We start from the raw sequence: 12,080 nt of genomic DNA, 5'->3' as shown, positions 1-12,080 counted from the left end.
GGAGTGTGAAGGGGCAGCACAGTACTAGCTGTTAAAATGGGATTATCAGTCTCAGTATGCGAATCTGAAGAATTTCCCTTAGCAACAGTAAAGCTGGTCTCAACACTGACATTTACAAAAGCTAGCTAATCTGCAGGGTGGAGTTAGAAAGTTATCAGCACACAGCTGAGTAGAAAGTTCTCTTAAACCTTAATCAAACAATTCCTTTTTCATTCAAGTGCACTTTTACATTCAGCAAAACAAATACCAATGAATCTTGGCAAAACTTTTACAACAAACATTGAGTCCTTTGTATAAATATTATCCCAAATAAAGGCAGCAATAATACTCTAGGGAGGAGAGCTCCCTCTACACTGTTCCATAAAACCCTCCCAGGGTAGCTACAGCATGGGTTAGATACAGAGTAAAACTCCCTCTACACTGTCCCATCAAACACTCCCAGGACAGGCACAGCACGGGTTACATACAGAGTAAAGCTCCCGCTACACTATCCCATCAAACCCTCCCAAGGCAGCTACAGCACAGGTTAGATACAGAGTAAAGCTGGGAGGGTTTGATTGGACACTGGATAAGTCAATTGGAGCAGGATGTTGACTTACCTTCCCATTCCTTTGAACCCACTGATTTGATTCAGTGTTTTGCAGGCATCTACCACAGAGACATCATCATCATGGTCCCTGGGGAGTGACACAATGACAACAGTTAGTTACCCAAACGTCCGTACAGTAATACAGGCCTCTCACACTGTGAATGCTGTGTGTGTGAATGCACAATTGGCCATGGCATAGAGCATGCTCACCAGTGCACTGGGATGTATGGACACTGATGGTTGGATGCTGTGGCTTGTGCTGAGGGAGAGCCAGGATTCCTTATCCGGGTCCCTGCTGAGACCTTCAGTTCAAGCAGATCAGGGTCAAATAACCTGCCAGCAAATCTGGGCTCACAAATAAAGCATGGTCATCTGGGAGAGACATAAGAAGGTAGCTGGTGCCAATGAGTGTGGGAAGCTCAGGAGGTTGGACCATATCTGCACTGTGCTCAGTCGTTCCTTTTTTAATTGTGTGGGTTTTCTCCACTTCCCTGATGCACCAGGTGTAATCAAGAGGTCTGGTCTCAGGCTGTAAACACAGGGCTGTTCTGTACTTGCACAGTGTACACAGGACCGCTGTATACTTGAACTGTGTACAGAGGGCTGCTCTGTACTCGAGCTGTAAACACAGGGCTTCTCTATAACTGCATCTTGTAAACAGGGTTGCTCTGTACTCACACCCACCGTGTACACAGGGCTGCTCCTACTGGGGGAGATGGTGGTGTTGTGGTACTGTCACTAAACTAGTAATTTAGAAGACCAGGCTAATGCTTTGGGCATACTGGTTCAAACCTCACCACGATAGCTGGTGGAATTTAAATTCAATTAATTAATAAAATTCTGGAATAGAAAACTAGTCTCAGTAAGAATGTCATGAAAACCCATCTAGTTCATAAATGCCCTTTAGGGAAGGAAATCTGTTGTTGTTACCTGCTCTGGCCTACATGTGACTCTAGACCTACCCACAGCAATGTGTTTGACTCTTAACTGCCCTCTGAAATGGCCTCACAAGCCACTCAGTTGTCCAGGGCAATTAGAGATGGGCAACAAATGCTGACCTTGCCAGCAACACCTGCATCCTATGCTCTGTATTTGTGACATAGTGGGCCTTCAGGAAGGAAAGAAAGGAGGAGGGGTGGCAGTATTGATTCAGGAGGATATTATGGCACTGAAAGAGAGGATGTCCTAGAGGGTCAAGGATAGAATCTATTTGGTTAGCGCTAAGAAACAATAGAGATACCATTACACTACTGGGTGTATTAAAGGGGCCACCAACTAGTGGGAAAGATATAGAGGAATAAATTTGCAAGGAAATTAGAGAGTGGTTCAAAAACTATAGAGTAGTTATAATGGGGGACTTTAATTATCCTAATATAGACTAGGATAGTAATAGTGTAAAGGGCAGAGAGGGGGAAGAGTTTCTGAAGTATGTTCAGGAGAATTTTTTAGGTCAGTATGTTTGTGGTCAAATGAGGAAGGAGGCATTGCTGGATCTGGTTCTGGGGACTGAGGTGTGTCAAGTGAATCAAGTGTCAGTAGGAGAACCTTTAGGGGACAGTGAACATAGTATCATAAGATTTAGGTTAGCTATGGAAAAGAGCAAGGAGCAATCCAGATAAAAATTATTAATTGGAAGATGGCCAATTTCAATGGGGTGAGAACAGATCTGGCCCAGGTAAATTGGAGAAAAAGATTGGCAGGCAAAACTTTAATTGAATAGTAGGCTGCCTTTAAAGAGGCGATAGCTTGGGTACAGTCGTGGTACATTCCCATGAGGGGGAAAGGTAGGGCAAACAAAGCCAGAGCTCCCTGGATGATGAAAGCAATAGAGAGTAAGATGAAGCAGAAAAAGCTTACGTATGACAGACGCAGATTGATAATACAAGTGAGAATCAGGCTGAACATAGAATGGAAGTGAAAAGACTAAAAAGTGAGGCAAAGTGGGAGTATGAGAAAAGACTGGCAGTTAACAAAAAAGGGAATAGTCGTTTGGCAGTACAGAACTTGAGTATTGCTGAAAACAGAGACATTTTGTCAAAATTTTTCATCTTGCACTCATCAGGACAAATTACAAGAATACCAATGTAAGGGTAAGCAACAAATTGATACTGTATGAGAAGAGAGTGTTGATTGGTTGGCAAGTGGACTCTGATTGGTAGAGGCGTTGCCATGGCAAATGCATCAGTTTATGGTGACTGACAGTTACTGCAAAGCTTTGTTTGCAATTTTAACCAGCCAGCTTGACTCTGATTGGTCAAGGCATTGCCCTGAGGAACAAACCAGTGAATGGCTGTCACTTATTTTGTTTAGCTGAAACAGGCACAATGTGTGTACATGTTCCTTCTGTCTGCGAAGAACAGAGCCCTGTGTATTAACATACACAGCTTGCAGTACGCGCAAATGCGCCACACTGCAAGCCCGACTGACAAACTTAAATTGATTGTCAGCGTAATTCTTAGCACACAGGATTATTTAGCAAATGTTGTCCAATCGCGGAATCACATCTAATGTTGGACACTGTGTTTGAGTTTTGCGAGCACGTGCTGGTTGGGTATGGTCTGTACCTTGCCCGTTGCAAACAGCGGAAGGGACATGTTGTTTGACACGATCTGCCAGTCTTGGGGACATACGGCCTATATACCTAGCATCACACTGGCATTGAAATTCATATACCACATTAGTCATCTGAGTGATAGGCAGAATATCTTTTTGGCTTGATGGCAGCATCCTGTTAGTGGCGAACACCACACGTGTTGCTACTACAGCAGAACGAAACAGCTAGCTTCACCTGTTGCTCAAATTTTTAGGATACGTTACCCTTCCAGGGTAATTTGAGGTAGACTGGGCACTTTTCAGGGCTGAAAATGACAGCCTTAGGCCCGTTCATAAATTTGTGCGATGTACAGTGAGAAATTTTGAGATTCCAAATGACGTGTCTGAATTACACATGCCACGTGAAGGTCTGATAGCGTTGCGAGGCCTTAAGACCAACCTGGGCATACACATCAGTAAACTTGATAAATGGACAGGAATAGTCATCCTTAAGGAGTGAGAGAGAGAACAGCGGGAGCAGAGCATTTCTCGTGTATAGGCGGAGCGCACGCGGGACTGCTGGGTAAGTGAGGTTACATATTTGGGCGGTTGCTTTACCCGAAACACTACTTGGGTAGTGTCTCCCACCCATCCTCCTCCTCTAACCAAAAAGAAAAGTTCTGTCCTTCAGATTGCTAAGCTAACAAGTTTTGACTTTTTTTTTTTGGTTTTCAGTAGATTTGTTGGGAATTTAGAATAGTGGGAATGGAGGTTAAGGCAGTTGAATGTTCCTCCTGCAGAATGTGGGAGGTAAGGGTCGCCAAGAGTGTCCCTGCTGACTGCATCTGCAGGAAGTGCACCCAACTCCAGCTCCTCGAGAACCGCGTTAGAGAACTGGAGCTGGAGCTGGATGAACTTCGGATCATTCGGGAGGCGGAGGGGGTTATTGAGAGGAGTTATAGGGAGGTAGTCACACCTCAGGTAAAAGAAGTAGGTAGATGGATTACCGTCAGGGGAAGGAGAGGGAACCAGCAGGCAGTGCAGGGATCCGCTGTGACCGTTTCCCTCAACAACAGGTATACCGTTTTGGATACTGTTGGGGGGGACGACTTACCAGGGGTAAGCAATGGGGTACAGGTCTCTGGCGCAGAGTCTGTCCCTGTTGCTCAGAAGGGAAGGGGGAAGAGGAGCAGAGCATTAGTCATTGGGGACTCCATAGTTAGGGGAACAGATAGGAGGTTCTGTGGGAACGAGAGAGACTCACGGTTGGTGTGTTGCCTCCCAGGTGCCGGGGTTCGTGATGTCTCGGATTGTTTTTGGGATCCTTAAGGGGGAGGGGGAGCAGCCCCAAGTCGTGGTCCACATAGGCACCAACGACATAGGTAGGAAGAGAGATGGGGATTTAAGGCAGAAATTCAGGGAGCTAGGGTGGAAGCTTAGAGCGAGAACAAACAGAGTTGTTATCTCTGGGTTGTTGCCCGTGCCACGTGCTAGCGAAGAGAGGAATAGGGAGAGAGAGGAATTGAACACGTGGCTGCAGGGATGGTGTAGGAGGGAGGGTTTTGGTTTCCTCCCAATTTGGATAATTGGGGCTCTTTCTGGGGTAGGTGGGACCTCTACAAACAGGATGGTCTTCACCTGAACCAGAGGGGTACCAATATCCTGGGGGGGAGATTTGCTAGTGCTCTTCGGGGGGGTTTAAACTAATTCAGCAGGGGGATGGGAACCTAAATTGTAGTTCCAGTGTACAGGATGTTGAGAGTAGTGAGGTCAGGGATAAGGTTACAAGGACGCAATAGTTTAGTTTTTTTTTAGTTTAGAGATACAGCACTGAAACAGGCCCTTCGGCCCACCGAGTCTGTGCCGACCATCAACCACCCATTTATACTAATCCTACACTAATCCCATATTCCTATCACATCCCCACCTGTCCCTATATATTTCCCTACCACCTACCTATACTAGGGGCAATTTATAATGGCCAATTAACCTATCAACCTGCAAGTCTTTGGCATGTGGGAGGAAACCGGAGCACCCGGAGGAAACCCACGCAGACACAGGGAGAACTTGCAAACTCCGCACAGGCAGTACCCAGAATCGAACCCGGGTCCCTGGAGCTGTGAGGCTGCGGTGCTGGCAAGCAAGAACCTGGTTTAAAATGTGTCTACTTCAACGCCAGGAGCATCCGGAATAAGGTGGATGAGCTTGCAGCATGGGTTGGTACCTGGGATCTCGATGTTGTGGCCATTTCGGAGACATGGGTAGAGCAGGGACAGGAATGGATGTTGCAGGTTCCGGGATTTAGATGTTTCAGTAAGAACAGAGAAGATGGTAAAAGAGGGGGGGGTGTGGCATTGTTAATCAAGGAGAATATTACGGCGGCAGAAAGGACGTTTGAGGACTCGTCTACTGAGGTAGTATGGGCCGAGGTTAGAAACAGGAGAGGAGAGGTCACCCTGTTGGGAGTTTTCTATAGACCTCCGAATAGTTCCAGAGATGTAGAGGAAAGGATAGCGAAGATGATTCTCGACAGGAGCGAGAGTAACAGGGTAGTTGTTTTGAGGGACTTCAACTTTCCAAATATCGACTGGAAATACTATAGTTCGAGTACTTTAGATGGGTCAGTTTTTGTCCAGTGTGTGCAGGAGGGTTTTCTGACACAGTATGTAGACAGGCCAACCAGGGGCGATGCCACATTGGATTTGGTACTGGGTAATGAACCTGGCCAGGTGTTAGATTTAGATGTAGGTGAGCACTTTGGTGATAGTGATCACAATTCGGTTAGGTTTACCTTAGCGATGGGCAGGGACAGGTATATACCACAGGGCAAGAATTATAGCTGGGGGAGAGGAAATTATGATGCGATTAGGCAAGATTTAGGATGCGTAGGATGGGGAAGGAAACTGCAATCGAAATGTGGAGCTTATTCAAGGAGCAGCTACTGCGTGTCCTTGATAAGTATGTACCTGTCAGGCAGGGAGGAAGTTGTCGAGCGAGGGAGCCGTGGTTTACTAAAGAAGTTGAAGCGCTTGTCAAGAGGAAGAAGAAGGCTTATGTTAGGATGAGACGTGAAGGCTCAGTTAGGGCGCTTGAGAGTTACAAGCTAGCCAGGAAGGATCTAAAGGGAGAGCTTAGAAGAGCGAGGCGAGGACACGAGAAGTCATTGGCAGATAGGATCAAGGAAAACCCTAAGACTTTCTGTAGGTATATCAGGAATAAAAGAATGACTAGAGTTAGATTAGGGCCAATCAAGGATAGTAGTGGGAAGTTGTGTGTGGAATCAGAGAAGATAGGGCAAGCGTTAAATGAATATTTTTCGTCAGTATTTACAGTAGAGAAAGAAAATGTTGTCGAGGAGAATACTGAGATACAGACTACTAGGCTAGATGGGATTGAGGTTCACAAGGAGGAGGTGTTAGCAATTTTGGAAAGTGTGAAAATAGATAAGTCCCCTGGGCCAGATGGGATTTATCCTAGGATTCTCTGGGAAGCCAGGGAGGAGATTGCAGAGCCTTTGTCCTTGATCTTTATGTCGTCATTGTCGACAGGAATAGTGCCGGAAGACTGGAGGAAAACAAATGCTGTCCCCTTGTTCAAGAAGGGGAGTAGAGACAGCCCTGGTAATTATAGACCTGTGAGCCTTACTTCGGTTGTGGGTAAAATGTTGGAAAAGGTTATAAGAGACAGGATTTATAATCATCTTGAAAAGAATAAGTTCATTAGCGATAGTCAGCACGGTTTTGTGAAGGGTAGGTCGTGCCTCACAAACCTTATTGAGTTTTTCAAGAAGGTGACCAAACAGGTGGATGAGGGTAAAGCCGTGGATGTGGTCTATATGGATTTCAGTAAGGCGTTTGATAAGGTTCCCCACGGTAGGCTATTGCAGAAAATACGGAAGTATGGGATTGAAGGTGATTTAGTGCTTTGGATCAGAAATTGGCTAGCTGAAAGAAGACAGAGGGTGGTGGTTGATGGCAAATGTTCATCCTGGAGTTTAGTTACTAGTGGTGTACCGCAAGGTTCTGTTTTGGGGCCACTGCTGTTTGTCATTTCTATAAATGACCTGGATGAGGGAGTAGAAGGGTGGGTTAGTAAATTTGCGGATGACACTAAGGTCGGTGGAGTTGTGGATAGTGCCGAAGGATGTTGTAGGTTACAGAGGGATATAGATAGGCTGCAGAGCTGGGCTGAGAGATGGCAAATGGAGTTTAATGCGGAAAAGTGTGAGGTGATTCACTTTGGAAGGAGTAACAGGAATGCAGAGTACTGGGCTAATGGGAAGATTCTTGGTAGTGTAGATGAGTAGAGAGATCTTGGTGTCCAGGTACATAAATCCCTGAAAGTTGCCACCCAGGTTAATAGGGCTGTTAAGAAGGCATATGGTGTGTTAGCTTTTATTAGTAGGGGGATCGAGTTTCGGAGCCACGAGGTCATGCTGCAGCTGTACAAAACTCTGGTGCGGCCGCACCTGGAGTATTGCGTGCAGTTCTGGTCACCGCATTATAGAAAGGATGTGGAAGCTTTGGAAAGGGTGCAGAGGAGAGTTACTAGGATGTTGCCTGGTATGGAGGGAAGGTCTTACGAGGAAAGGCTGAGGGACTTGAGGTTGTTTTCGTTGGAGAGAAGGAGGAGGAGAGGTGACTTAATAGAGACATATAAGATAATCAGAGGGTTAGATAGGGTGGATAGTGAGAGTCTTTTTCCTCGGATGGTGATGGCAAACATGAGGGGACATAGCTTTAAGTTGAGGGGTGATAGATATAGGACAGATGTCAGAGGTAGTTTCTTTACTCAGAGAGTAGTAGGGGCGTGGAACGCCCTGCCTGCAGAAGTAGTAGACTCGCCAACTTTAAGGGCATTTAAGTGGTCATTGGATAGACATATGGATAAAAATGGAATAGTTTAGGTCAGATGGTTTCACGGGTCGGCGCAACATCGAGGGCCGAAGGGCCTGTACTGCGCTGTAATGTTCTATGTTCTATTAACAAGCGAGACTATATCAACAAAATGCACGCCATTCTTAATGATGGGTCCAAATTCATATCCATTGGACCTGCCGCTCAACATAACCGGATAGAATTGCTCAAAAGTAAACTAAAATAAATGCTTGATGGACTTGTGTAAGAGCAATGAGCTGCTGGGTGATATGTATGACAGGGTTCGTCTTCACGGCTTGCTGCGTCCGCGTATGTATGGGCTGCCCAAGACACACAAATGTGATGTCCCTCTGTGTCCTATCTTATCTATTTCCAGTTCTGCACAACATGAATTGGACAAATGGTTGGTCGAATTGTTACAACCAGTTTTGAGCAGGTTCTCCACATACACAGTGAAGGATTCCTTCACATTTGCGAAGACCACACAGGACTTGCATATCGATAGCGATGTCGTGTCCAGGTGCTCATTTGACATTGCTAGCCTATTCACCAATGTACCACTTAAGGAAGCCATAGGTATTTGTGCTGCAGCTCTTATATCATGGCGATTTAGGCCCGCCATCATTGCGTGAATCTGTATTCATTGAACTCATGAACTCGGAGCTCACGCAGTTGAGTTCAGTTTTAACAACACAATGTATGTCCAAATAGATGGTGTTGCCATGGGATCCCCTCTAGGCCCAGCTCCCGCAAACATCTTTGTTGGGTTCCATGAGAAATGTGTCTTTGAGGGAATGACACCTAACCTCCTAACTCTAGCATATTTCCGATATGTAGATGATACGTTTGCTATATTTGAATCCGCAGCTGCATGCAATAATTTCCTTGCATGTCTTAATGGGCTCCATCCTGCGCTCAAATTCACCTTTGAAATGGAGCAGTCAAATGAGCTCCCTTTCCTTGACGTACTAGTTGAGAAATCTGCTAAGCGGTTGTCTACCATGCTCTACCGCAAGCATACCTTCACTGGTCAATAAACGCGTTGGGATTCTTACAGTTCCATGCGCTATACTCCTGCCATGTACATGGAGCTGCTCAAAAGTGATTGCCTATAGGTGAGGCCTAGGGCAGAATCTACCTGTGCTGAGGTGCTGCTCACCATTTGTCTCCCAATGCTGAGTTTAGGGGTGGGTCACATCCAATCATGGTCCAGCACTGTGCCCTGATATCACAAAACATGGCCCCCAAACAATCAAAATTGAGAGAGAACCATGCTGGCTGTTCAGGTCAGTTTTGGATGGAGAAGGGGAGGGGAGGGGGAATCATTCCTCACAATTAGAATTGCAATCTCTCCAATCTCTCCTTTACTCATTCCATCTCTATAGATAGGTGAGACAGTGAAAGAGAGAGACAGACAGAGTGAGAGAGGGAGATGGAGAGACAGAGGGGAGAGAAAGAAAGGACAGGGTGAGAGAGACAGAGTGAGAGAGTGCGAAAGGGAGAGAAAGAAAACAGAAAATAGAAACAGAACATGAAAAATACGATAGTAAAAATACAGCCAGGACAGCAACACTCACCAGATATCAAGATGGAGCTGGTCACTGTGAATATCATCCAACTCACTGTGAAACAGGGAATAAATGGGAAATCATCCATTAAATAAAGAAAGAAAGATAGAAGATACATCTACAGAGCTTTTCATGACCTCAGGACTTCCTGAAGTGTTTATAGCCAAGGAACCATTTTTAAAGTTTAGTCACGGGTGTAATACAGGAATTGCGGCAGCCAATTTGTGCATAGCAAGATCCCACATATAGCAAAGCATTCTTAGTTACTGATGTTGATTGAGGGATAAATGTTTGCCAGGACACCAAGATAACTCCACTGTTCTTCTACAGAATAGAGCCATGGGATCTTTTACATCCACCTGAGATAGGGCCTCTGTTTAACGAATCATTGGAAAGATGGCACCTTCAACAGTGCAGCGCTCCCTCAGTACTGACCCTCTGACTGTGCAGTGTCCCTCAGCATTGCCTCTCCTACAGTGCAGAATTTCCTCAGCGCTGACCCTATGACAGTGTAGCACTCCCTCATTACTGACCCATTGACAGTGTAGCTCTCCCTCAGCGCTGACCCTGCAACTGTGCAGTGCTCCCTCAGTACTGTCCCACCGAAATTGCAGTGCTGGCTCTGTGCTGATCCTCTGGCAGTGCAAAACTCCTTCAGTATCGCCCCTCCAACAGTGCAGGTCTCCCTCAGATACTGCCCCTCCGATAGCACAGCATGCCATCAGTACTGACCCTCCACAAGGCAGCACTTGCTCAGCTTTGCCCCTCCGACAGTGCAGTTCTCCCTCAGTGCTGACCCTCCGACATTGCAGCACTCCCTCAGTGCTGACCCTCTGAAGGTGCAGCTATCCCATCATGCACCAACCATAATACTCACAACACATAGCTCTCGTTCCACACTGGATTCAACGTGTTTGGTTTGACATTTGTGACCTGGATGTACTTGGCAGGAAGTGCTTCTCTGAGGCTCGATTTCTTCTCCATCCTGTCCTTTTTCTTCCTAAAGCTGAATTTCCGCTCCTTCTTCTCTTCGGTCTCACGCATAGTCTGTCCCAGCATGATTCCCAGCATACAGTAGGGATCACTGAAGCCTGCACAGACATCAGAGAGTGAAAGTTTTGTGGGCTCTCCAACCTGGCACCAACGCCCACTCAACAGTGGTTGGCGCTTGTTCAGCCAAAGGGGAGATAGTGGCGGAGGGGAGTGGGGAGTGGTGAAGGAGTGCCTAAAACCTTGATATTGGCCAGAGCAATTCAACGGGATCTCAGAGTAATCACCATCACCCCAGAGTAATCACCAGGATCACAGAGTAATGACTGGGATTGCAGTGTAAACACCAGGATCACAGAGTAATCACTGGATTCACAGAACACACATCGGGATCCTAGTGTACTCACCAAGATCATAAAATAATCACCGGGATCATGGAGTAATCACTAGGATCATGGAGTAAACTGTGTGATCGCAGTTCACAGGCCCTCAAGTCTGCCATATAGATCCATGGAGAAGTAAACTGATTGGTTGACTCACACATTTCCTCAGTCCGGTTTCTGTATGATTACTTATTAATGGAATATGCAGTGTGGTATTAGCACGACACAGTTTTAACCCCCCCAACACCTCCAGATGTTTCCACATATGGTTGAATAGCTTGTTGACACTCAGTGTTCCTGCTCAGGCTGAATATTGACTACTCGGACAGGTGGTGGATGGTACTGAACACCTGTGGGATGTTACATCAGTGAGAGGACGAGGGCAGGGAGAAAAACCTGTGTTAATGCACAGACTGATCGGTATAGTTACCTGAATGCCTTGTTTGTTCAATGTTGGCTACTGTGTAAAAACAGTAATATCTCTGATTTCAGCCCCTATTGTTGTGTGATTGCCTTTAAGAGTGATGTCCCTGTAAGATCTTGATAATGAGCTAAGTACCAGGATGCAGTCATGTGACTACAAGCTGGAGTCCTACAGCAAGTTCTGTAAATAGTTAGCTCTGTACTGTATACTAGTTTATCTGTTTAATAAACCTATTTGAGATCTTCAACAACTGAATTCCACGCATCTCATTTATGTTGCATCAGAAAACATAAAAAGAACTCATTACACATGGCAGCTGTGGGACAAGATAGAATCCAAGATCGAAGACCACAGGAAAACAGCTTTAAAAACAACCTTCCTCATTAACCAAAACATAGGAAGTGTGAAACTTGATCCATATACAAGCTCCCTCCCCAGACAGGCTCAGAATCTCTCCTCCCTTGAAGGTTAATATACAATGGCAGGAGATGAACACAGGGCCATGTCACAGGGCTTCCGCCAGACAGGAAGCTTGGGTTACTCACCATTGGCATCCTTGGCCAGCAGGTTTCTTGCCTCTACGATGGTCACTTTCAGGGAGCAGGAGGGCACCTGCAAGAGACATAAGGAAACAGTCATTTAGAACAGCCAGGGGTTTAGCACAGGAAAATGGCAAGACATCCTCCCCATTCTGCACCAATATGAGAGGGAATGAAG

The 12,080-nt window shown here is 46.0% G+C and overlaps 1 protein-coding gene across 1 annotated transcript in view; it reads right to left on the bottom strand.

The window, feature by feature from the left end:
* Window positions 1-12,080, bottom strand: part of baiap3 (BAI1 associated protein 3) — a 155,302-nt gene that overhangs the window by 128,332 nt on the left and 14,890 nt on the right. Inside the window, exons 6-9 of the mRNA XM_068056087.1 lie at window positions 11,909-11,975; window positions 10,444-10,657; window positions 9,576-9,620; window positions 600-677 (exon numbers count right to left, since the gene is read on the bottom strand). Coding sequence (XP_067912188.1) covers window positions 600-677; window positions 9,576-9,620; window positions 10,444-10,657; window positions 11,909-11,975 — 404 coding nt within the window. The remainder of the gene's footprint in view (window positions 1-599; window positions 678-9,575; window positions 9,621-10,443; window positions 10,658-11,908; window positions 11,976-12,080) is intronic.

The sequence above is a fragment of the Heterodontus francisci genome, chromosome 24 (assembly GCF_036365525.1).
Source record: "Heterodontus francisci isolate sHetFra1 chromosome 24, sHetFra1.hap1, whole genome shotgun sequence".
Taxonomy (NCBI): domain Eukaryota; kingdom Metazoa; phylum Chordata; class Chondrichthyes; order Heterodontiformes; family Heterodontidae; genus Heterodontus; species Heterodontus francisci.
This window is presented reverse-complemented; position numbering and strand designations above follow the sequence as displayed.